Here is a 22,792-nt window from a genome sequence, read left to right on the forward strand (position 1 = left end):
GGGAGCCCAGTTCCCAGGACCCTGGGATCATGACCTGAGCCAAAGGCACTTAACTGACTGAGCCACCCCAGCACCCCCCAAAATAGGAGTTTAAAAACGTGAAAGCATGGGTTCTAGAGCCCAACAAGCCTGGGTTTGTGGCTTGGCGGAGTTGCTCATCAGCTCCGTGGCCTTGGAACAGGGTCTCACCTTTTCCTTCTATGAAATGGGGGAGCAGTGCTCAAACCTCCTGGAATCGGGGTGAGGGTTTCAGCATGCAGGATTCCCTCGTTACTCAGCAAGCTTTTCTTTTAATGGGCCCTTGATGTGACGGGAGCACTGTTTGGGTAATGAGGCTCATAACTCACTAGGGGAGGAGCCAGGGAGGACTCCCGCAGGGCAGGTGCTGTGCTGGGTGCTCCCTACTGAACTCGGGCCGCAGTTCCTGCTTGCTTAGAGAGGTAGGCGGCCATCCCTGGCCCAGAAGATCAACAGAGGGAGAGCTGCTCACCCAGAACCAGGCAGAGGAAGGAAAAGGGAAGAGAAGCAGCCAGATGCCCCCAGCCATCCTGCCCCAGAGCACCTGTGGGCTTGCACACTGCCTCTGGGAATGGGGATCCCTGTGGGCGGCCCCCAGCTGCTCTGCGAGTATGTGCTGCTGGGGTCCCTTTTGTAGAAACTTCCTTTTGAGTGACTGGCGGTTCCACAGCCCCCTCTTCCCCAGGTCGGACACCCCCATTCATGCCAGGACCGCAGCTCACCTGGCCAAGGTGGCAACTCAGAGGGCGAGAGGCACCAGGGGCATTTGGGGTCCCCCTCTGAGTCCCCACCACTTTGAACACACTGGTGGCCATATTGGCCACACGTGGAGAGGTCAGCCCCTGTCAGGCTCTGTGTCCCTCTGGATCCCCATCTCTGAAGTGTTCATCTGCCCGTCTCTGCCTCTTTCCATGTGTCCCTGGGCTTCTCTCTGTCTCCTGGTGTCACACGCACCACACAAAGCTTCACCGAGCCCCCTACCGTCCCTCCTCACCTCATCCTCCCCTCAGGGGTCTCACAAGGACCCCTCCCTCCTCAGATGGAAAAAGGGGTGGAGTGGAGGGACCCCAGGGCTGAGTCTGGTTCTGCGTCCACTGACTGGGCTGCACCGTGGACACCACCGCCCCCTCAGAGCCCCGGCATCCTTGGGGACATAGGTGCACTGGGAGAGGGAGTCCCACGGTGACACGTGCTACAGGGAGCCTTTAGTGAGTACAGCTGTGACTTGAGTGCCCACGGATGATGGAATGATGAGACTGCGTCCCCGCCTAGGCTCAAGTTCTCCCCAGAAAGTGAAGCTTCCCGGGCAGGTGCTCTTAGCAGGTAGAGCTGAAGAGGGCTGCCTGCCCCGACCCGCGCATGTGACAGAGAAGGAGCGAGCGGTCAGAAGAGTGGCTGCCACAGAGAGGCAGGACTGACCTGGCGCTGGGTTGCTCGGCGCCCACAGGCAAGGTCGGGCTGGCAGAGGGCGGGCAGCCGCCCCGGGCCATCCTGGTTCCGAGGGAACGCGACGCGTGCAGGCCAGCCCTTGGTTAGCGCAGAAACGTGTGTGATGCCCGCAGCTGGGGTTGGGGCTTCTGGAGGAAGTGTGGTCCCTTCGATGCCCAAGGAGCCCGGGAAGCTCTTGACCTTGCCTGTGTTCATGGTCACCTTTCTTCTGGGAAAATAAACCACGTCTCATTAAGCAGTAAATTTGTCCAGGTGCCTGTTCCGGCTGATACCATCACACCTGGTCTTGCTGCCAGGCCTAAAGTCAAGGCCAAAGTTCCCGTTACTTGGAGAGTCCTAATAATTAACCTGGAACCTCAGTCAGAAGGGGGTAATGCTGGCTTTTAGATGTAGTGAGGAGCTGGAGCAGGGAGGGCTGTTTCCAGGCCTGGATGTTGCTGAACACTGGTAGGGAGGTGCCCCCTGACCCTGGGTGGGGGGGGGGTCTCAGCAGTCACCCCCTCTTTCCCTCCTATGACAGGAAGCTCTTCTCTGGCTTGCACCTGGCTCCAGAGGCCTCAGGCCATTCCCCAGGAGTGGGTTAGGGGGAGGGTGGCCAGGAGCAACTCAGATAGCATCAGTCATTGGTTTGAGAGGAATGGGAGGCCACGGCCAGGGGCTGCTCTTGGGGCTGGCTGCCAGCATGTCCGTGCCTGGTGTGGCCTCCGGTAACTTGTCAGTGACCAACTGGTGTTTATTGAGTATCTACTGTGAGCCAGCTGCCGTGATTGATAAATGAGCCCTGCCTTTCAGTGGCCGGGAGAGGCCCCCACGCTTATTAATTTTTGAGGCCCCTTTTTATTAAAAATCAGAGCAGTACCAGCATGGGTTCCCACAACTGTGATTTAGTTTAAATGTTCATGTTTTGAAACTGAATGCATTTAATACCAAAAATGCAATGTTATGAAATTGTCCGCTTGGGCTCTTTCTAAGCTACTGACGGTATTTAAAAAGAATATGAATTCCGGGGGCCATAGTAATAACGACATTAGTCGAGAACCGTTGGGCACTTACTGCTTTCTAAGCACTTCACGGTTATGTGGGCATAACACCCTGTGAAAGAGAAACCATTATTAGCCCTGTCACCAGGTGAGAAAACTGAGGCACAGAGAGGGTAAGTAACTTGGCCAAGATCACACAGCTAGGCAGGGGGACCACTGCTGTCCGAGGGATGTGGGAGTGGGAGTTTCCTGTGCTGGATGGAGGGATCGGCTCTCGGCGCTGGTAGGTCCACGGGGCGGGGGGTGGGGGTGCTTTGGAGACCACTTCAGAGCAAATCCAAGGCCCTCTGTGTGACCCCCGCCCCCCATCCCCGCCTTCTCCCACATCCTTGCTCCCCAAGCAGTGAGCCACTTGGGAGGAACTGGGCAGATGGTAGATTTGACCCCTCAGTCTTGACCCCTGTATCCCTTGGAGGCCCCAGAAAGTGAGCTCAGCCTCGACCTAAACCCAGTTTCTGGTTTTCTTGAAAGCGTGTTGGGATGTGTGCTGGAGGGTGGGCACATGGTATTCTCTGTTCCCTGGGCTTTTGCTCTGGAGCTGGCCCCGCCCATCCCCCCTCTGTGCTGAGGCACACACACACAGGCCTCTTCCTCCCCCGCCTTCCCCTGTTAGATGTCCTGGACTGCTCCAGGACCCCAGCCCCTGGGCCAGACTTAACTCCTTTGATGCCGGATCTCCACGGACCTCCCCTTGGTACTTCTGTTCATTCACGCATTGCTTCCCTCGTTCAGCAAATACTGAGCCACCCACCTGTACGAGCTGTTCGATCTTTCAGATCCTCGGGACCCGAGGAGGACAGAGAATATTCCTGCCCTCCAGCAGCTGACCCCCTAGGGCCCCAGGGACAGAGGAGACCAAGAAGCAGCAGGCAGGGAGTAGGAGTGAGGGCAGGAGGTGGTCAGGGAAGGCCTCCCTGAGAGGGTGTCTGGAGCAGGGTTCGCACTGAAGGAGGCAGGAAAGGGGGTGGGCCGGCGCCTTGCGCAGCTGCGGAGGAGCCGTGAGACCTGAGAAGGCAGCCCTCGGGAGCCAGAGGCAAAGGTGGAGGGAGCGGAGAGATCGGACCTGGGCCCGGGGCTGTGACTCAGCTCTGGAGGGTTCCAGACAGCTGGTCTGTGGGCCAGAGTGGAAGCTGGGAGGTCTGAGCCCCTGGGACGGTCCAGGAGAAATGCTGAGGGTCTGGACCAGAGTGGAGCAGGGAGGGGGCTGCGGAAACGGGGTCATTCTTCCTGCGTGTGTGCGTGGTTGGGCACGGGGCACGGTGTTTAATTGTAGATTCACAGGCAGTTAAGAAATAATACAGAGAAATCCCTTATGCACTTGGCCCATTTCTCCCTAGTGGTAACATTTTGCAAAACTGCAGTAAGGTATCCTGGCCGGGTCTTAACATTGAAAACAGTCGGTTCTCTACAGTTGTATCGGTTCTGTACGTTTTTACGTTATTATTTGGGTTCCTGTCTCTGCCTCTACGGTCAGGCTGGGGAACATCTCCAACATTACAGGGGTCTCCCGCCGTCCTTTCATGACCGCCTTCACCTCTGCTCCATCCCTGGCAACCACGGATCTGCCCTCCGTTTCTCAAATCTTGCAATTTCAAAAACGTGCTCTAAACGGAATCCTGCACGGGGAACCTTCCAGGACTGGCTTCTCTCACTCAGCATCATTCCCCGGAGATTCGTCCAAGTCGCCGTGTGGTTCCAGAGTCTCTGTGGCCGTATCTGTCGGAGGAGACCCGGATGGAGATGCGCGTGTGGGGTTCAGGCCTAGAGGTATCCCGCTGTGCTGTGGCGCTGGGGCCCCGAGGCTGAACGAAGTCACCCAGGGAGGCAGAGGGGCTCCAGGCTGATGACTGAGAGTTAACTGATTCAGCCTCGAAATGCACCAGGCACAGGGATGTGGCCTGCCCTGAACAGACGACGGACAGACAGACCGATGAAGTCCCTGCAGGTGGGGTAGGGCTGCCTCAGGGCTGGGTGGCAGGGGGCGGCGTGAGAGAGGGCATGTGCTTAGGAACCATCCCTTACCCCGCTTTGTCCCTTCGCCACCAGAATGCCAGGCCCCACTGGCTGGGCTCTTTGGCTCAGAGTTTTAGACCAGAGTTTCCACGAGTCCTGAACCACATGGGAAAACAGCAAAGCGTTGCCTCTAAGATGAGACGGAGTCCCTTCCACAATGACTGACATCTCACGGCCTCTGTGCTTCAGGAATATTATTTCTTTGACAAAGGGATGGGGCTGGGGGTGGTTGGCCAGTGTTTGCTCGTGGCCTCCGGAGCAGCGACCTGGCTGGGGTTTGGAGAGACCCTGAATGCACTCCTGTCACCATCTTCTCCCCTCCGGGTCCTTGTCCCCAACCTTCCCCCATCACCCTCTTCCTGGTGGGCCTCCCTCTTCTCCCGGGCCCCCGTCCTTCCCTCTCCTCTTCCGTCTTACTTCCTTGCGTCTCCCCCTCTCTCCCCCTTTCCCTCACTTTCCCTCCTGCTCTTGCCTTCCATCGTTTCTGCTTTTTCTCAGGCTCCCCTATCTTGTTTCCACATCTTCTCTCTCTCTCCCAGGTGTGTCTCTGTCCCTCTCTGGCTGTCCTTCTCTTTGTCTGAGCCTCCTTCCCCGTCTCCTGTTACCTCCAGCTCTCCGCATCTCGAACCCTCTTTCTTTCTTTCTCTCACTTTCAGATGTTATTTTCCAGGCCTTAAAAATCATCCCTTGTCACTCTCAGGGGGCCCAGTGGATAAAATGTCTTAATCAGACCAGGAAAGCACAGGGCTGACGGAGGAGGGTGGTGGAGGGTGGCGCAAGCTCCTGGAAAAGGGCTTCCTGAGGCGAGTGCTGGGGCCGCAGGAATAGCATCATTGACGTGGTGGCCGCAGCCCAGGCTGCCTGCTCGGAGGAGGCAGGCCCAGCCGAGGTTTGTAGGCCCAGACTAAAACTCTGAGAGCCCCTGGGTCTGAAGAAAGCGTGGCTTGAGAGGAGGCTCGCAAGGCTGCCTGGGTGCCCGGGACAGGGGACAGTCTGGGCGGTGGCTGTGAGGCAGGCTCCTTGGCTGGCAGGAGGTGGTGGCCCAGCCCTCGGGGAAGAGTCTTTGTCCCTGCTGGGCAGGGGCATGGGGCAGGCATGGAGGCGGCTTCCTGACACCTTCTGGTTCGGGTGGACGCCTCTGTTCTTGCCCTAATGGCTTGTTGATTTGATGGAGAACAGCTGCCCCCGGTAGGGACCCTTACCCAATGGCTGCTCCTGTCTGTGTTTTTGCTTTCTGCTTCCCGGAGCTGTTGGGGCTATTTTCAACATTCTTTTATGGACCCAACAACCTTTGAGGCCAGCCGATAAAAACCTCCAAGGAGTCTATTGATGACCAGCATCAGAGTGAGAGCTGTACGGCTCCCACACGACAGTGGCCAGCTGGGGCCTCGGCCAGATGTTGACCGAGGCCGTGGGCGCGCGTCTGGAGCTGGACCACCGCTGACTGGCATCCGGGCATGACCGGGCCTCCGGTGGGGAGTCGAGAACCTGACAAGGCAGCTGTGGGACTGAGCAGATCCCTGGGAGGGGGTGGCTGGTCTGATGCTCTAGGCTGGAAAGGAAACTTCTATCCTTGCTCCCTGCCAAGAGTGGATCAGTCCTGGCTCCGCCCAAATCCAACCGCCGCTGTCCCCGCCCCCCTCAAATTCGCTGCTGCTCCTGCTTTCACCCTCTGCCCCCCCGGGGATGTCTCCTCAGCCAAGGGTGCTGGCCTGGATGGCCTCAGACTCCCCATGAGCCATCCATGAGTGACCCTTCTGAGGTGTGAACACCCACCTGGGAGCCCAGAGATCCTGGGACTGGCTGCAGCAGTTTGTTAAAGCTTTTCCAGAATTTCCAGGCAGGGACAACAGAGCATTCGACAGAGTATGACTGCACGGGGCAGGGGGAGGTGGGGGCATGACCCGGCCACGAGGCTGTCCCCGTGTGTCTGTCACCTCCTGGTGTCACTCCCTGAGTGAGGTCCCGAGCCAGCTGAGTCTCGTTCCCCACACCTGCGCAGCGGGATTTAGAGTTCGAGCCTCTGCAAGGGGTCGTCGTGAGCCGTGATTTCAAGTCACGGAAGGTGTAGGGGCTGTTCCTGTTCCTGGTGACACGGGGGTCATTATTTAACAGCTCTTCTCTGGGTCGCTGGCTCCGTGTTTTGCAGATGCTGCCATGGACACGCCTTATTTATTTATTTTTTTAAATGACCTTTCTGTATCAGATGATTTTCGACCTGCAGAAAGCTCGTAAAGACAATACAGAGTTCCCGTCGGCCCCTTAATCACTTTCCTTCGCTGTTCTCTCACGGCACGAAGGCGGCGGCCGTGACACCAACGGACTGGGGTCTCTTACGGTTCACGAAAATTCTGGCCTGGCTTGGATTTCACCAGAATTTTCGTAGACAACCGTTCTCCGTCCCAGGCTCCCATCTAGACCATGGCGCTGTGTTGAGTGAGTGTGTTTTTATCTTTGGCACGACCTGGTGTCTCCAGCAGTGGAGCACGGACCTGGCAGGGCAGGGAGGCCAGCCTCAGGCCACCTGGTGACTCCAGAATGGGGCCCCTTCAGGTGTCCCTCTCTGCTGATGTCACCATTGACCTCAGGCTTCTGAGCCCTGACTTAGCAAGAGGCCAGCCCTTCCTGCTCTGTCTGGGGTTTGGGGCACATTCTAATTCATTTGCTTCTTGCTGCTCTGTGGCTCTGAAGACTGACACGGGTCCCATCCCCGTGGAGCTCAGCGTGGTGGGGAGACTGAGGAAAGAGGCAGACACGATACGCTCTTTCGGGGTGCAGTGGGGGAGGGAAGGTGACTGGTGAAGCTGGGGGTCCCTTAGGAGGGTTGGAAGGAAGACACCAAGCATGGGAAGATCCTGGTGACAAAGCCTTGAGCAGGGAGTAGCAGGTGTAAGGTTCCAAGTCAGGAAAGACCCCAGGGACATCCGGAAGGGATTTCCAGGCTGGAGGGTTATGAGTGCTGGGAGGGGACAGACTGAGTTTAGAGTCAGCCAGGATCACAAGGTTCTGGGGTGGCAAATGCCATCTCTCGGGGCCAGGCTGGTGGACTTTGAGGGTGTGGCCAGAGCTTGGTACCTGCTCGTCATCACCACTCCGTGCCCTAGAGCTCTGGAGTTTTTAAACGAGAAGCTGGAGATTCATCTTTTGTAGAGAAGTGGCGTTTCATTCAAAACCAGGAGAACGCCGATGACCAAACAGAAGCAACGATGCTGGTGCGGATACTCCGCCCAGTGGAGGCAAAGCGGGACAGAGCTCTGGCCCCGCCGGACGAGCGCCCATCGGTGACCTCACTGGCAGCGCCTGATGGTGACAGTGGAGAGTAGCATTTTCTTTCTTTTTTTTTTAATATTTTATTTATTTATTTGACAGGGAGAGATCATAAGTAGATAGAGAGGCAGGCAGAGAGAGAGAGAAGGAAGCAGGCTCCCTGCTGAGCAGAGAGCCCGATGCGGGACTCGATCCCAGGACCCTGAGATCATGACCTGAGCCGAAGGCAGCGGCTTAACCCACTGAGCCACCCAGACGCCCGAGAGTAGCATTTTCTTCTAAGCCCTGTACTTACCAGAGGATAAGATCTGTTTCTTAGTACTGTCCCTCAGGCTGTCATGTGGACAGAGGGTTAAGGGCAAGGGGAGCAGCCGGGAGGTGGCCCCGATGAGATGACAGCAGCGATGGGGAGAGGGATCCGGGAGGAGTTAGCAGAAGGGATGGAGGACAGGTGGGATGCGGGCGTCCAGTCTGGGCAGTGGGTGGGCCTCACAGTGAGTCACATAACCCAAGAGCCTCAGTCTGCTCATCTGTAGAAGGGCTTCGTGACACCTGTGCAGATTTGAGCCTCCGGAACGTGGCAGGTGCTCAATAACTCACACGCAGGGATGGATGCCTGGCACCCAGCTCAGTCAGTTAAGCATCTGCCTTCTGCTCAGGTCATGATCCTCAGGGTCCTGGAATCGAGCCGCACATCAGGCTCCCAGCTCAGCGGGGGAGCCTGCTTCTCCCTCACCCTCTCCCTCTCTCCCTGCTCATGCTCTCTCTGTCTCTCTCACCCTTTTTCTCAAATAAAATCTTTAAAAATAAATAATATTTTAAAAAGCAGACATAGAAGTATGTGGCGGTCAGACAATTCTGCGAGTGGCCCTGGGATGAGAAGCAAGGCCCAGGGCCCTTGGTGACAATGAAATCACCCGCCAGCGGGGGAGCCAGGACCCCCAGAAGAGGGGCCCTGATAGAGGAGGGGCCAGGCTTGCAGCAGCAGAGCCCAGGTCCAGGGTGGAGGGATCAGACTCTGGGTCGGGAGCTGGGGCCCCCAGGAAGGTCTAATTCTGGAAGAGGCCGTGACACGGCCCCGCCCTCCTGGCGGTCCTGTCTTCCCTCCCAGACCGCCTGTGACTTTGCATTTAGCAGCCGTATCTTGGCAGGACTTCCAGGGGCTCCTCCTCTGCTAGTTTCCATGTTAACGCTTTTCCTCCAACTAAAAGCAGAATCCTTGGGGATCCTCGAACCTTCTAGAGCTGCTGCCCAGGGTCGGCATCACCTATAGCGAGACGGCACCAGCTTGTCCCTGCTGCTGGGGTCCTTCAGGGCAGGGGCTGCCCACTGTGGGAGCCCCCAGCCCTGTTCCTCTGTCACCAGAGCCTCAGCAGCCTCCCCCTGCCACCAGCTGCTCTGGTCACTGGGCTGGCGGAGGTTGGGGCCGGGGGCCCAGCTGGGTGGGAGCGTTCGGAGGGGAAGGGGCGCGGCGAGGCTGGCCGGTGCAGCCCTTCGGGCAGGATTGGACGCACAGGGGCTGCTTACAGAGAAGTGGGAGGAGCTTTGCTCACAGCTGTCAGAGCCTTCTGGAAGACCTGGGGCCCTGGAGCAGACACAGAACATTGCAGGCAGAATTGCCAGGCGTGGCCTGAGGTGCAGAAAGCCCTTGGCCAGGACGGAACAGGGAGGCTGGGACCGAGGGGAAGGTCCTATGGGCCGGCTGTGGCAGGGACCAGGTCCAAAGCTCAGGAGAGCCCACTGCGATTCCTAGCTCGGCCTTTCCCCAGCTGGGTGACCCTGGGCATGTGACCTCCCCTCCCCTCTCCAAGCCTGCTTTGTCCCGCACAAAATAGGCCCCGTCTCAGTGCCTGCCTCCCGGGCTCTGGTGAGCAGTGGGGGAGCCGGGAAGGGCAGCAGCCGCTGGGCTTGGCAGTAGCCCCAGGCTGGCGGTTCCCAGCCCATGGGGCCCAGGGCAAGGGGCGGGAAGCAAGGCCTTCTCCATCCAGCTCCTCGACAGTCCCGTGTCTGGGCGATGGGACATGCGCCTGGAGCCCCCGCCAGCTCCGATGCCCACGGGGCTCGGCAGGACCCGCAGACGAGCGAGTCAGGCCGGGCGGGGACCACAGCGAGCCAGGCAGCACGTGCCCCGTCTCGAGGGGCCAGCTCCCTGCACCCCGCAGGAATGCGGACCCAGTGTGGCCCGATCGCTCCTTGCAGGAGAAATAGGAACTCAGTATTTATTTGAAACATCCCAGTTCTTCCATGTTGGCAGCTTACTCATGTTTAAATTTGCATGAGCCAAGCCAGTCACGTCTGCGGGCCAGATGCTAACCAAAGGCCACCAGTTCGCGATCTCTGAGTCGGCTGAAAAATGGTGGGGGGGTGGGTCTGGGGTTGCCAATGTCCCTGTGGTTGGAAAGTGGGTGATGAAGGGATGTGCTGAGCCCTGCACTGAGAGGGCACCCCCAGCCCCACTCAGCCCTTGGGGCTTCCTGAGTCCGGGCTCGGGCTGGGGCTGGGTGGCCCCTGGGTTCCAGTCCAGCTCTGCCAGTTTCCACCTGGAAACTCTCTCACCCTCTCTCACCCTCAGTTTCCTCTTCTGCAAAATGGGATTAAGGATACTTGCCTCTCTCTGCAGCTGTGAGAGCAGACGGGCTGTGAACCTTCGGGGCCCCTCCGGGGCTGGGTGCTGAGAATGTGCTCGGTACTCGGTCACGGCCATTGTGGAGAGGCCGGGTCCTGTCTGTGTGGATAGAGTGGTTTCTTCCGTCTGTTGCTTTTCTCCTGCACCCCCCAGCTACGTTTTTGAAATTTGAGAATTCGGGACAGGTTGCTGTGATAATGACGGAGAGTTCCTGTACCCCTCACCTGGTTTCCTCCTTGTTACGACGGTATTTACTGCGGTGCCTTGTTCCAGCCCGGGGACCAGCCCCGATGGATTGCTAATGACTAAACTCCACAGTTTATTCGGATTCCACTAGTTTTTCCCTGATGTCCTTCTCTGTTCCAGGCTGGTGTCCAAGCTACCAACCGTGTTCTGTTTAGGTCATGCCTCCTTAGCCGCCTCTGGTCTAGGACAGCTGCTCAGACTCCCCTGGATTTTGATGACCTTACAGCTTTGAGGAATATCGGTTAGGTATTTCATACAGTACCCCTCGCTTAGGGCTGATCTGTTGTTTTTCTCACGGTTGGATCAGGGCTACGGGCTTTGGGGGGAAGACCGCAGAGGTGAAGTGCCTTTGTCCCCCCCAGGGCACAGGCTGCCAACGAGATTGTCACTGATGCTGTTGACCTTGACTGCCTGGCTCGGGCAGTGTTCGCCAGGTCCCTCCTGAGCAGTTCCTTTTCCTTTTCATAGTCTGCTCTTTGGAAGCCATGCCGAGTGTAGCCCCATCAAGGGGAGGGACAGCTAAGCTCTGGTGAGGTTCAAAGGGCAGAGAAAACCCTACCTTGAAGAGGGCTGGGAGGGTCACAGACACTGCGTGGAACCTGGGGCACGGCAGGTTTAGTGACTGTAGTCGGGGGAGTGTCTCCCAAGCACCGGAGAGCTGGGAGTGCCTGGTGACCTAGGGGAGGACTGTGGGCCTCTGGGCACCCGAGCTCCCCTGCACAAGGTCAGCCTGGGGCCTCTGTCCACGAGGGGCTGACCAGGCTCTGGGGCTGACCCCCGTGGACCTCAGAAGCCAGGCCACAAGTGGTGTTGACGCATGGCCTGCTGCTTCTGGCAAGGAGGATGCTGGGTGAGTAAGGACAGGCTAGAGCCCGAGTGATGGCCAAGGGCAGCCAAACAAACAGCACCCAGGCCCGGGACAGTCAGCGCGGTGGGCCTGGCCCAGAATCCTCCGGCGCGGGTCAGGTGACCTGTCACCCAGTGCCCATGGTATGGAGGATATGGGGAAGGAATTTTGTCCTGATCTCTTTAGGAAGACAGATTTCATTTGGGGGCAGACCGTGGCGGGGGGTCCCCATCTGGCCTGCCACTGTTCAGGGAAGTCCTCCTGGCACCCGGCTGAGCTGCCAGTTTGCACATTTCTCTGCGGCTGCTGTGGGGCTTCAAGGGCAGAGTTGAGTTGTTGCGACAGAGACCTGTGGCTTGCAGAGCCTGACATGTTTACCGTCTGGCCCTTCACAGAGCAAGTTTGCAGACCCTGGCCCGGGCAGAAAGCAGACCAGGATTTGGGATGTGCAGTTAGGGCTTCCCAAAACGGAGACACGAGGCGGGCCGGGACTTCCAAGGAGTGGGTGGGGATTTCTGGAAACAAGTGGGCAGGTGTCAAGGGCGAGCCAGGACCCTGAGGTGGGTGAGCTTCACTTCAGGAGACAGTGATCTGCCCGAGACAAGCTGGCAGTCTGGTGTTCATGAGAAATTTCCTGATTTGTTACATGTTTGCAATTATTCACGTTTTAGACTTCATGAAGCCCACCAAGCACATCTGTGTGGCGTGTGGGCTACAGGTTTGAGAACTCGGGTGTCCAGGGTGGGAGAGAGGATGTGTGGATGGATGTGGGTAGACAGGGGAGAACAGGCCAGGCCCGGCACAATAAGCCGGCAGGCGAGCTCTGGGCTGGGGGCAGAGGGGACAGTGAAGGGAGACTCCGAGAGGGGGTGCGGCAGAGTCCGAGACCTGCAGAGTCGGATGGCTCCGTCTCCCAACCAGTCCCAGGCCGGTGGAACATTCCTGCCTGCAGGCTGGGAGCTGGGAGCAGTATGACACTCCTCCTTGCTTACCTGGCACCCCCTCCCCCTCGTGGGAATCTGTAGAAGGGGAGGTAGGAGGTAGAGATCTCTGAAGTGCCCTCAGACAGGGTTTGGATTTGCTGCTCTGTCCCCCAAGACTTGGGCCCTCTGTGGGGATGGACAGAGGCTGGGCTTCGAGCTGGACAGGCCTGGTGGACCCCACGCCCTGGTCCCCTGGCTCCTGCCACTTCTGAGACCCAGGGAAGACCCCTGTTTGGCAGGCTGCCGGGAGAATCCGGGGGAAAACGGGCGCGGAGGACTGGGTTTCCATGGCACCCTGACGTGTCTGTGATTGGGGCCTGGCCTCCAGGATGTGGTCTGCTCCTCCTGACAGCAGCCGGGGCATCTGGCTCCTTTCAGCCTCGCACCTTGCGGTGCGGCCCTTACCTGCGGGTTCAAGCTGCTGGTTGCCAAGTACCCACTGGCTTCGCTGTGGGTTTATTGCTTTAGGACGCCCGGTGGCAAGTGACAGCGACACAGGTTAACCGGCCGAAGCAAACAAGAGAAGTCCATGGCGCTGGACAGGAGACAGCCCAGGGTGACTCCCGCCTCGGGCAATAGTGGATCCCGCTGCTCAGATGATACTGTTAGGACTTGATCTCACTCCGTCCCCAGCTCTGCGTCCCCGTGTTGGCTTCAATCCTATGCCGGCGCTGCATTGTGGTGGCAGAGGTGGCCTTCAGGTTCATGGCCCCCCCTCCCCGAACCTGGGGGCAGCATCCTTGTCTCAGTAGGGAGAGCCCCAAGACTGATGCCCATTGGCCCAGCTCCGGTCACAGGCTCAGCCCCAGACCAGTCAGAGCTTGGGTGGGTCAGGCCTTCCCTGCCCCTGGCCTCCCCCACCCCCGGGGTCCCCACCTGAGCCATAGCGGGTGGGCAGGGCAGCGGGGTCCAGCACAGGCCCAGGTGATCTCGCAAGAAGATCAGAAGGTTGGTCCCGGGGCGGGGCAGTGCAGGCCGGACGGGCCCCGCGCCCACTAAGTGCAGCGTCTGTGCCCTGGAGGCCCCGTCTGGAGCCCCCTGGCTCATCAGAGCTCGCCCCTTCCTGGCTGACTTCAGGCTCAGCTCTCCAGCCAGCCATGAGTCACAGCCCACATGTCCCCGCATGCTCTAAGATGTTGGCGGGGGTTTGGCCCAGGGCGGCTAGGAGGCTCTTAGGATGACTTCTCTTTGGTTCTGTTATAATTATATTGATTTTCTCCCTTTTTGGGAAGTCTCTCTCCTTGAGGGAGGCGGCAGAAGCCTCACCCCTGGGAGGGGTGTCTTGCCCATTCAGAGGAACCCCCTTTTGAATGGTGGCACTATTTCAAAAAGAACAGGGGGTCAGGATGAGGCCACAGTGGCCCCTCATGGGCCCCCTTCCCTTGCCTGGGACCCGAGGGTCGGGAGAAGGGACCTAGCTTTTCAGGATCACAAAATGTTCTTTGACCTCCGTGTGTCAGGACCAGGGAGCTGGTCTTTGCGCCGTCATTATTCGCTTGAAAGTTGCATTTTCTAGATTACTACAATGACCAGTTTTCAGGAGAAATGGGGTGAAGAGATCCTAAGCCCACGGGCTACCCACAGATTACATCCCCGAGGCTGGGAGATCGACGTTGTGGCTCACTTCTCAGTCGTGCCCTGGTCGTGGAGCTACTGGAGGCCTTGCATCCCATCCATGGCAGCAGGGGCAGCCCAGGAAGGTGCTAGAAAGAGGGGGCAGGTGGGAGGCCTGGGCCTTAAGTGCCTCCAGGTAGGCTGAACCAAGAATGGCTGATACAGGGTTGACAGACGGAATGTTCTGTTGCCCTTCGTGAGGCTGGCCCTTGGCCAAGGAGATTGGCTCATCCTGGTTTTCCAGCTGTGGGATGGTGACACAGGGAGGTACGTGGTCAGACACCTGAGCACATTCTGTCTTACTTGAAATAGTTTGACGGTTTCCTTCTGTGCGGGGAAGTTCTAGGGCTTTGAGCTCAGACATGAGAATCTGTCCACTCTTGCCCTAAACTTGGCGGCTCCCCTGTAGGCGATCTTGACCACAGCCTCCTCCCTGCTCCCGTCTCTCCCCACAGTTCTCTTTCTAAAACACCTAATTCCACACCTGAACTCCCCATTAGTGACTTCAGTGGCTCCCTGGTCCTAGCGATGAAGTTCTTAGCACGGCTTCCGAGAGCCCATGTGATCTGGCCCTGGTGTTAGAGCCTCCTCTCCGCACAGTGACCTGGCCCCGCTCCAGACTGAGCCGCTGGAGTCCCCAAGTGCCCCTCCCTCCCCGCCACACACTGTGACACGCCATTCCCTCAGTCTGGAAGCCCCCTACTTGCTCAAGCCCCCAGACACCTCCCAGCCCCATCCCCCGGGGCGAGGACGGTCTCCTCCAGTTTCCACAGGTCCCTGCGCCTCCCTGCCGTGAGCCCTCACATGGCCGTGTTGTTCCGTTGCTTCCTTTATCTCCCCGCCAGGGAGCCCGGGATGGCTGGAGCTGCGGTCTTGTGCGCAGATGGGCCCTGGCTGCTGCGGGCCCTCAGGACCTGGGGGTGGAGTGGGCGGACGCTTGGAGGACATGGGTCAGGCACCCCCCTGAGCCTTGGTTTCCCCGCCTCCACGATGGGGATGATGGTCAGGGCGTCGATGCAGCAACAGGTGTGCGAGGAGGCCCAGGATGCTCGCAGCGTGGTGCTGGGCACGTGGAGGGGTTGGGCTTTGGGGGAGCTGTTGCTGGCCATGGGCCAGAGCCCCCCCACCCCAGCCCGGGCACCTGCACCTGGAGGGGCTCTCAGCTGGAGGGGGCAGGAGGCTGGACAGTCAAGGGAGAGGAGTCGGGGAGCAGGGGGAAACGGGGAAGGTAGCGAGAGGGATGCCCAGTGGAGACGCGCAGAAGAACCTCGTCATACCTGCCCATCTCCCGGCAGGGCCTGGTCCCCCTCCTCCAAGGGGGCCGCCGTTGTCATGGGGACCAGCTCTGGCTCTGCATGAGAACCATCTGGGGACTTTGAAATACCCCCAGGGCAGGCCATACCCCCGAACATTGTCCTCAGATGCACGGTGGGGCCCCGAGGCGTTTCCTCGCTCTACCAAGGGGGTCACAGCGCCGCCACGATCGAGAAGCCCTGTTTGACGTGGTCGTCTCTGAAGCCGGTTTCTCCCCCAGAAAGGGTCTCAGCAGCCCGAACTAGGGGAGGGCTGCTTGATGGAAAAGCTCTTCTTCCAGGCTTCTCCATGAAGACCCACACCAGATATAAGTGAGCACTTCTTAAAATGGTTTGATTTTTTTTTTTTTTTTTTTTAAAGTAACACATTCAGATGGCACCAGCTCGAGGCAGCGCAGATGGGGACCCGGGGAAAGCACACTCAGCCCCCCCCCCCCACCGTTGCTCAGCAGCAGGCCCTGGGCCCGGGCTCTGGGGCACCCCGTGGAGCTCACGTAGGTGTGCACGCACACACACACACACACACACACACACACACACGCATGCACACACCTGCTTTCTCAGTCACTATCAGAATGGCACGTCCCCACGCCGGCAGCGTTCCGCCTGGACGGGGACCTGCACTGGTGGCCCGACACTGGTGGCCAGATGCCCTGGGGTGGGGGGGACCTTGGCTCTCCCGGGCAGTGCCACCAAACGACCATGGCCTCCTTGTCACAGGAGCCACACTGCCCGTGGGCTGAGCTCGTTCCGACGACTGGAAATCTTGGGTCACAGAGCGAGGGAATTCCAGAGGCTCACGGGACACCTCGTTTCTGTCGTTCCAGAAGCCGCTGGCGGCCCCGGCCTTCGAGCTGCCCGCGCTGTACCGCACAGAGGACTACTTCCCCCCGGCCACCGGCTCTGCCGCACTGCGGACCCCCCGCCCCCAGCGCCGGCGGGTGTGAGCCTCTGAAGCCACGGGCCTGTCTCATGCTGTCCCTTCATGCCGTGATCCCCTCCCTCACTGCACGTGGAACCACGGGGTTCGGAGACCCATCTGGGGCCCGTGCGGCCGGGTCCAAGCGGCCACCATGGCTTTAGGCCCCTGGTGGCTGCTCACTGCCACCAGACGCACGGCTCCAGGGTCCCCTGCAGTGTGGCTCATCTGTCTGCGATCCCCGGTGCCCGCCGGTCTGTGAATCATCTCAATAAAGGTGTCAAGAGGTCATGTGTGGTCTGGGTGCAAATGTTTTCTCGCAGGGAACTCCTGCCACCGAGGCCCTCCCTGGGTCTTTAGGTTCCCTGCAAGAACGGGGAGATTCTTAGGATTTCCAGGGGTCTTTGAAGGTGCGTTGGCCTTAATTTTGTTTCAGGCAGATGAATTTCCTGCTCTCGTCCTGAAATTCCAGATTTCTCACCTTGGAGATGCATAATTCTGGGGTGTGTGTGTTTGTTTTTGGAATTCCTCAAAGAGCCAAGAGCACACGTACACACACAGCCAAGCTGCAGACCTGCATTCAAATTTCAAGGAAATTTCACAAAATGAACCGAGAGAGAGAGAGAGAGAGAGCACAATAGAAAAACAAGGAATAAAGCTGGATCTTGACAAGTTTAGGACAGTTTTGGTGGCTCTGTAGGTCAAGCATCCAACTCTTGGTTTCAGCTTAGGCCGTGATCTCATGGGTCTGGGATTGAGCCCCGCATCGGGCTCCTTGCTCAGCGGGAAGCCTGCTTGGGATCTCTCTCCCTCCGCCCCTCTCCCTGCTCTCACATTCTCTCTTTCTCTAAAATAAATAAATCTTAAAAAAAAAAAAAGGTGGAAAAAAAAAAAAGGTGGGTGCCTTGTTTCAAAAAGAGCCATCATTTTCCTGTGGAGATTATTTTTTTAGTAAAAAACTTGTGTATGTTATTTTTTAAAAATTTTTTTTGAGATTACTCATTTATTTGAGAGAGAATGAGAAAGAGAAAGCACGAGGAGGGGAGGGGCAGAGGGAGAAAGCAGGCTCTCCGCTGAGCTGGGAGCCGGATGTGGGGCTTGATCCCAGGACCCTGAGATCATGACCCGAGCCAAAGGCAGACGCTTAACGGACTGAGCCCCCCCAGGCGCCCCTTGTGTACATTATTTTAAATGACTGAGGTATAGTTTCCTCTAGGCGGGAGGTTCAGGGAATTCTCACAAACCGCACCCCGGGCCACCAGCACGCTGATGTCGGTGATGTACTTTGTGTGCCGGGCGGATGGGTGGACGGGGCCCACGTGGTGTGGTCTGTGTGTCTGGCTTCCCCGTGGCTGACACCATGCCTGTCGCTACATGTTCATCCCTGTGGCTGTGCTGTAGTGATTGGGGCTATTTTTAATGAAGGAAGGCCAGGTATTTCCTGGGCCCCAGTGCGTCCACTCGAGGAGAGCCGGGATCCGAGAGAAAGTTAATTTTTCAGACAAGCGGTGAGGACACCAGCTTCCGGAAGGCCGAGTATATGTGGCTTGCTGGTGACGCCCAGGCCCTTCTCCTTTTGGGGCCTGAAGCAGGGGCCAGGGAGAGGTGAAAGGGAACATCATGTGACCAAGCCACAGCATTGTGAGTGTCCTAAAATAGAGACCCACAGGACTGTGGCTTAGAGCTTCTAGGCTCTGAGGTCAGTCTGCCTGGGTGGTACCATTGTCTCCTGCTCACCTCAGCTGTGTGGCCCTGGGCTAGTTGCTTACCCTCTCAGAGCCCAGCTCCCTCCTCAGTGGGAATACGGCAAACAAGGGCACATGCCCCCTGGGGGGTGTTTGTGTGGATGGCATGGGGGGACCGGTGTGAGCGCTGGTCTCAGGGATGGCAACGGGCGCTACAGTGAACGGCGTTGCTATGGCAATCAGCCTGGCCGGGAAAGGGTCAACTTTTGTGCTGTTTCTCAGTTGATCGGTGGCATCTGGCAGTGTCAACAGCAAGTGACTTAGGGACTGCCCTTAAATTATGGAGTAAGAACAGGTGGAAGTGTGCACTAGCCCTCTCTGTGTTTCACTGTTCTTGGATCCTTTCAGGGACACCCACTTTCCCCCAGGGCAGCGAGGACAGGAGTGGTTGCATGAGAACATCTGTGGGAAGCTGACTCATGAGCAAGGACTGGTCATTCCAAGTTTGCCGGGAGTCCTGATGCCAAATAGTAAACTTTGAGGGACATCTGGGGACACCTGGGGTGGGGGGAAGGCCAGGACACAGAGCCTGCCAAACGGTGACCTTTGAGGGACATTTGGGGACACCTTGGGGGGAAGGGAAGGCGAGGACATGGAGCCTGCCAGCAATTCTGACCCCTGTCCTTTGCTGGTGTTCTGGAGTCACTGTCCTTGTGTTAGGTGAGCTCTGTCCCACATGAAAGCCTTGACTGCTAGCTCGGGTGCAGCCTAGGAAAAGGTTCTTTTATGGGATGCCAGTAGAAAGGGGAGGGCAAATTTTCAGAAGAACCAGGCTCTTCATTCAACCGCCTCCCTGCTTTGCAGTGGATGTGAACTTCATGTCTGTCAAAGCAAGAGGTTTCAAGAAGGTGGCCCACGCGTTGGCAGAAATGTGTGGTTTACCCTGAACTGTTTAAAAATGTTTTCGTGTTGAGACAACTGGGTAACCATCTGGAAAAAATAAAACGAGTTCCATACCTCACTCTGTACACCAGGAACATTTCCAAAATTCCAAATGGATTAAGGACGAGTTAGATGTATAAAATGAATTCATGTAAGAAGGCAGTAACACTGAAGAATCATTCAACATCCAGAAGCTTTAAAGATACATTCGATTATATCAAAAAAAGTTAAATCCTCTGAATGGCAAAAACAAGCCAAAAACTCAAAAAAAAAAAAAATCCAAACAAATAAGAAACCCTAAGCAAATTCAAAAGACAAATGATCGCAAAGACAGGTGACAAATTGGGAAAAAATCTATGTGCAACTCATTTTACAAAGGGAAAAATCTCCTTAATATATAAACAGCTTCTGCAAATAAATAAGAGACAAAGTAGAAAAATGGGAAAGAATATGAACAGGCATCTCACAGAAAAGAAAATGTAAAAGGCATTTTAAAACACGAAAAAATACTCAATCTCTACCAGTAAGTATGAAATACCATTGAAATTCCTTCATTTTCAGTATGTGAGGCTGGCAAACATGAAACGTTTTTGATGACAGTGTCAGTGAACTTTTGAAGAAACAAGTGTTCTCATGCATTGCTAGTGAGATATGCTCGTGAGGGCCGTGGGCATCACCGATCCAAAAGAGAAATGTTTATGCCCTTGGACCTGTCCTTCTACTTCTAGGGATCTCACCTCCTAATAGACACACACGAGAGAAATGATAAACCCAAACAGTGATTGTCCATGTGTGGAAATAACCCAAGACGGGAAGGCACCTAAGTGTCCATCAGTAGTGGGATTGCTTCAGTCCTAGTACGCCATGTGCACACAGATGGATGGAATCCTATGAAGCTGTAACAATGAGTTACGAGTTCCCTATGAGCTGGTTTGGAAATGCCACCAACACACGAAAGCCAAGGTGCAGAGAAGTTGCCCACGACATGCTGCTGTCCGTGTGAGAAAGGGGCTGACATTCGCTGGAAGGGTGCACAGAAATCTGAGAACAGTGAGTCCCTCGTCTTGAGAGACAAGCAGACTTTTCATGTCTTGATTTTTTTTATCCTTTTTATTATTTTGGTGTTTAGCTCTTCAAAAAAAAAGTCACCAAAATCAGTTGGCAGCAATTAAAAATGAGGACAGTTGACAGAAAGAGCTGGGTTTCCCACTTGTCTTTGGAAACTGGAATATAAGGCACGACTAGGCTCACATCGTTGTCAGAATTGATGAACCAAAGCCGAGTCGCTTTAGACGGCCGTGCTGTTCCAGGTTTCTCTGGTATCCCAGCTGTTATGCCAATTTATTATATCTGCCTGGCCCCTGTGGGCGTCTGTCTTTGAGAGCCTTAGAACCGGAGGCCCTTCGACACGGAGAATTTACTGCAAGGATACGGAGTATGTGAAGAAATGCAGCTGGGGGGAAGTGACAGCTGCCATTGTGACCGCATTATGTGTAGTTAGCAACTGGCCCGCCCGCAAGCATCTCGGTGCCCCGATTCCGAATTTCCTGGGGACAAGGGAGTGCGGTCTTACTGCAGAATGTGTGCGTTCCATGGCCCTCCTTTTGAAGTGACTGAAACCGAGTCAGATGAAGACCTAAGAAAACTAGAGACCAATAGCCCTCACGAATACAGATGCAAAAGTTCTCAACAAAATATTGGCGGGGGTGCCTGGGTGGCTCAGTGGGTTAAGCCTCTGCCTTCGGCTCAAGTCATGATCCCAGAGTCCTGGGATCGAGCCCCACATCCGGCTCTCCGCTCAGCGAGGAGCCTTCTTCCTCCTTTCTCTCTCTCTCTGATCTCTGTCTGTCAAATAAATAAATTAAAAAAAAATATTGGTGGACTGGACCCAGCAACGTAGAAAATGGATTATACCCCATGACCACATGGGATCTCTCCCAGGAATGCAAGGTCGGTTTAACATCTGAAGATCATCAGATCTTCATCACATCACAGTGTAAACCACTGTGTTCATACAGGTCAGTAACCACGCAGTCATTTCCACAGATGCAGAAGAAAGCGTCTGCCAAAGTCGAACATCCATGCGAGACGAAATTCTCCTTCTTGGGTTGCAAAGGGGAGTTCTCAGCAGGGTTAGAGGCTGGGCTGAAACCCCGAATGGTGTCTACTGATAGGATTACCAGCTCTCTGGGGATGATTTGTTGACCCGGGAAGCTGGACGCAGCTTTTTCCTCCCCATCTTAGAGCAAAATCTCACTTCATCTTTTTTTTATTCCCCTTCTGCAGAAAGCTTTATCATTTCCAGTTGGTCCACAGCTTGAATGAGGGCTGAAAATTTTGCTTAAAGAGCCTGGTGACAGCACCTGGCTAACTCAGTTGGTAAAGCATGCCACTCCTGCTCTCGGGGTGCTGGGTTCAAGCCCTGTGTTGGGTGTTGATGTCACTTAGCTCCCTGGTGGTGACAGAGAGAGGCTCAGGCTGAAGCTCGGATAGTAGCGGGGCGTTGGGGGGGGGAGTTTGCTGAGGGGCCCTCCAAGGCCACGGGCTCTGGGAAGCCTCTTAGATGTGCTTGGCCAGCTTTGTCTCTTGGTCAAGAGCACAACCGTCCTTGGCTGTGAAAGAACTCACAGCAATTCTGCCTCGGCCGCTTTACAGACTTTCCTCTGTGAGGCTTGTGGGCCTGCTGTGGCCTCAGAAGCATCCACGTTCTTCCCAGGGAAGGTCAGTTGGACGCAGTTGAGGCCTGTGGGCGGCGTGGCATGGTCGTGAGGCGGAGGCTGCGTGGGCCTCCTTGCGGGCACTTAGGGCCCAGGTGCTGCTGGCCTCACGTGGGCCGAGTGTGAGGAAGGCGTTGAGGGGAGGATTGAGCGGACCCGGGTCTGGAGTCAGGACAGGCCGCTGGCGGCCCCGCGCTGCCACATCTGACAGTGGCAGGTGGGGCCTCTCCCCCAGAAGGACTTGCTCGTGGGGTTCGTCCCCGCCACTCTCCTGGGGAGCCGGGTCCCCGACGGAGGAGAGGGAGCAGAGCTGGATGCGCCCGAGAACGAGGTTTGTGCGTTTTTTCCATCGGCTCATCAGTGAAAGAGCTGAGGACTCGGGGCTGGGTGGGGGGCAGGGGCAACAGGGCCCCCAACCCAGGGAGCCCACGGTCTCCTCGTTGCCCCCCACCGGGACCCCAGGAGGTGCTGGGGCATTTGCTTGCACGTGGGAAATGGATTTCTGCAGGGGCACCTGGTTGGCTCAGTCGGTGGAGAATCCATTTGATCTCAGGGTCATGAGTTCGAGCCCCACATTGGGTGTAGAGATAAACTGAAAAAAATTTTTTTTCAATTGTTTTCTGCACACAGGTCGCCTCTCTGAGTGTAGAGTTGGGGGTTCTTCGGCTGTCCAGCTGGTGTTTGTTAAATGGGGAGAAACAGAACAAATGGTCTTACATAGGAAACCCCAGGCAGCAAGGGTATTACTCAGGGGAGGGCTCAGGCTGTAGGCCACATTCACGTGTATGTCTTTAAGTGTCTTTAAAACAGGGCTTCCCAGTCTTGGCCGCACAGAGGAATCAGCTGGGCCACAGGACCACCCGCCCGGGGGCGGGGGAGGAGCTCGGTAGAACTCCCCGGGCATTTCAAGCTGCGGGCGCCCAGCACCGCCGTGGTGGTACAACAGGAGGTTTTTTTTTTTTTTTTAAAGATTTTATTTATTTATTTGACAGAGAGAGCTCACAAGTAGGCAGAGAGGCAGGCAGAGAGAGTGAGAGGGAAGCAGGCTCCCCGCCAAGCAGATAGCCCGATGCGGGACTCGATCCCAGGACCCCGAGATCATGACCTGAGCCG

At 56.7% G+C, this 22,792-nt stretch overlaps 1 protein-coding gene across 1 annotated transcript in view; it reads left to right on the top strand.

Moving 5' to 3' along the window:
• Positions 1-16,624, top strand: part of BCAS4 (breast carcinoma amplified sequence 4) — a 56,027-nt gene extending 39,403 nt beyond the window's left edge. The window contains exon 5 of the mRNA XM_045981798.1: positions 16,244-16,624. Coding sequence (XP_045837754.1) covers positions 16,244-16,363 — 120 coding nt within the window. The 3' untranslated portion in view covers positions 16,364-16,624. The remainder of the gene's footprint in view (positions 1-16,243) is intronic.
• The last annotated feature ends 6,168 nt before the right edge of the window (positions 16,625-22,792 follow it).

The sequence above is a fragment of the Meles meles genome, chromosome 16 (assembly GCF_922984935.1).
Source record: "Meles meles chromosome 16, mMelMel3.1 paternal haplotype, whole genome shotgun sequence".
In the NCBI taxonomy this organism is placed as follows: Eukaryota; Metazoa; Chordata; class Mammalia; order Carnivora; family Mustelidae; genus Meles; species Meles meles.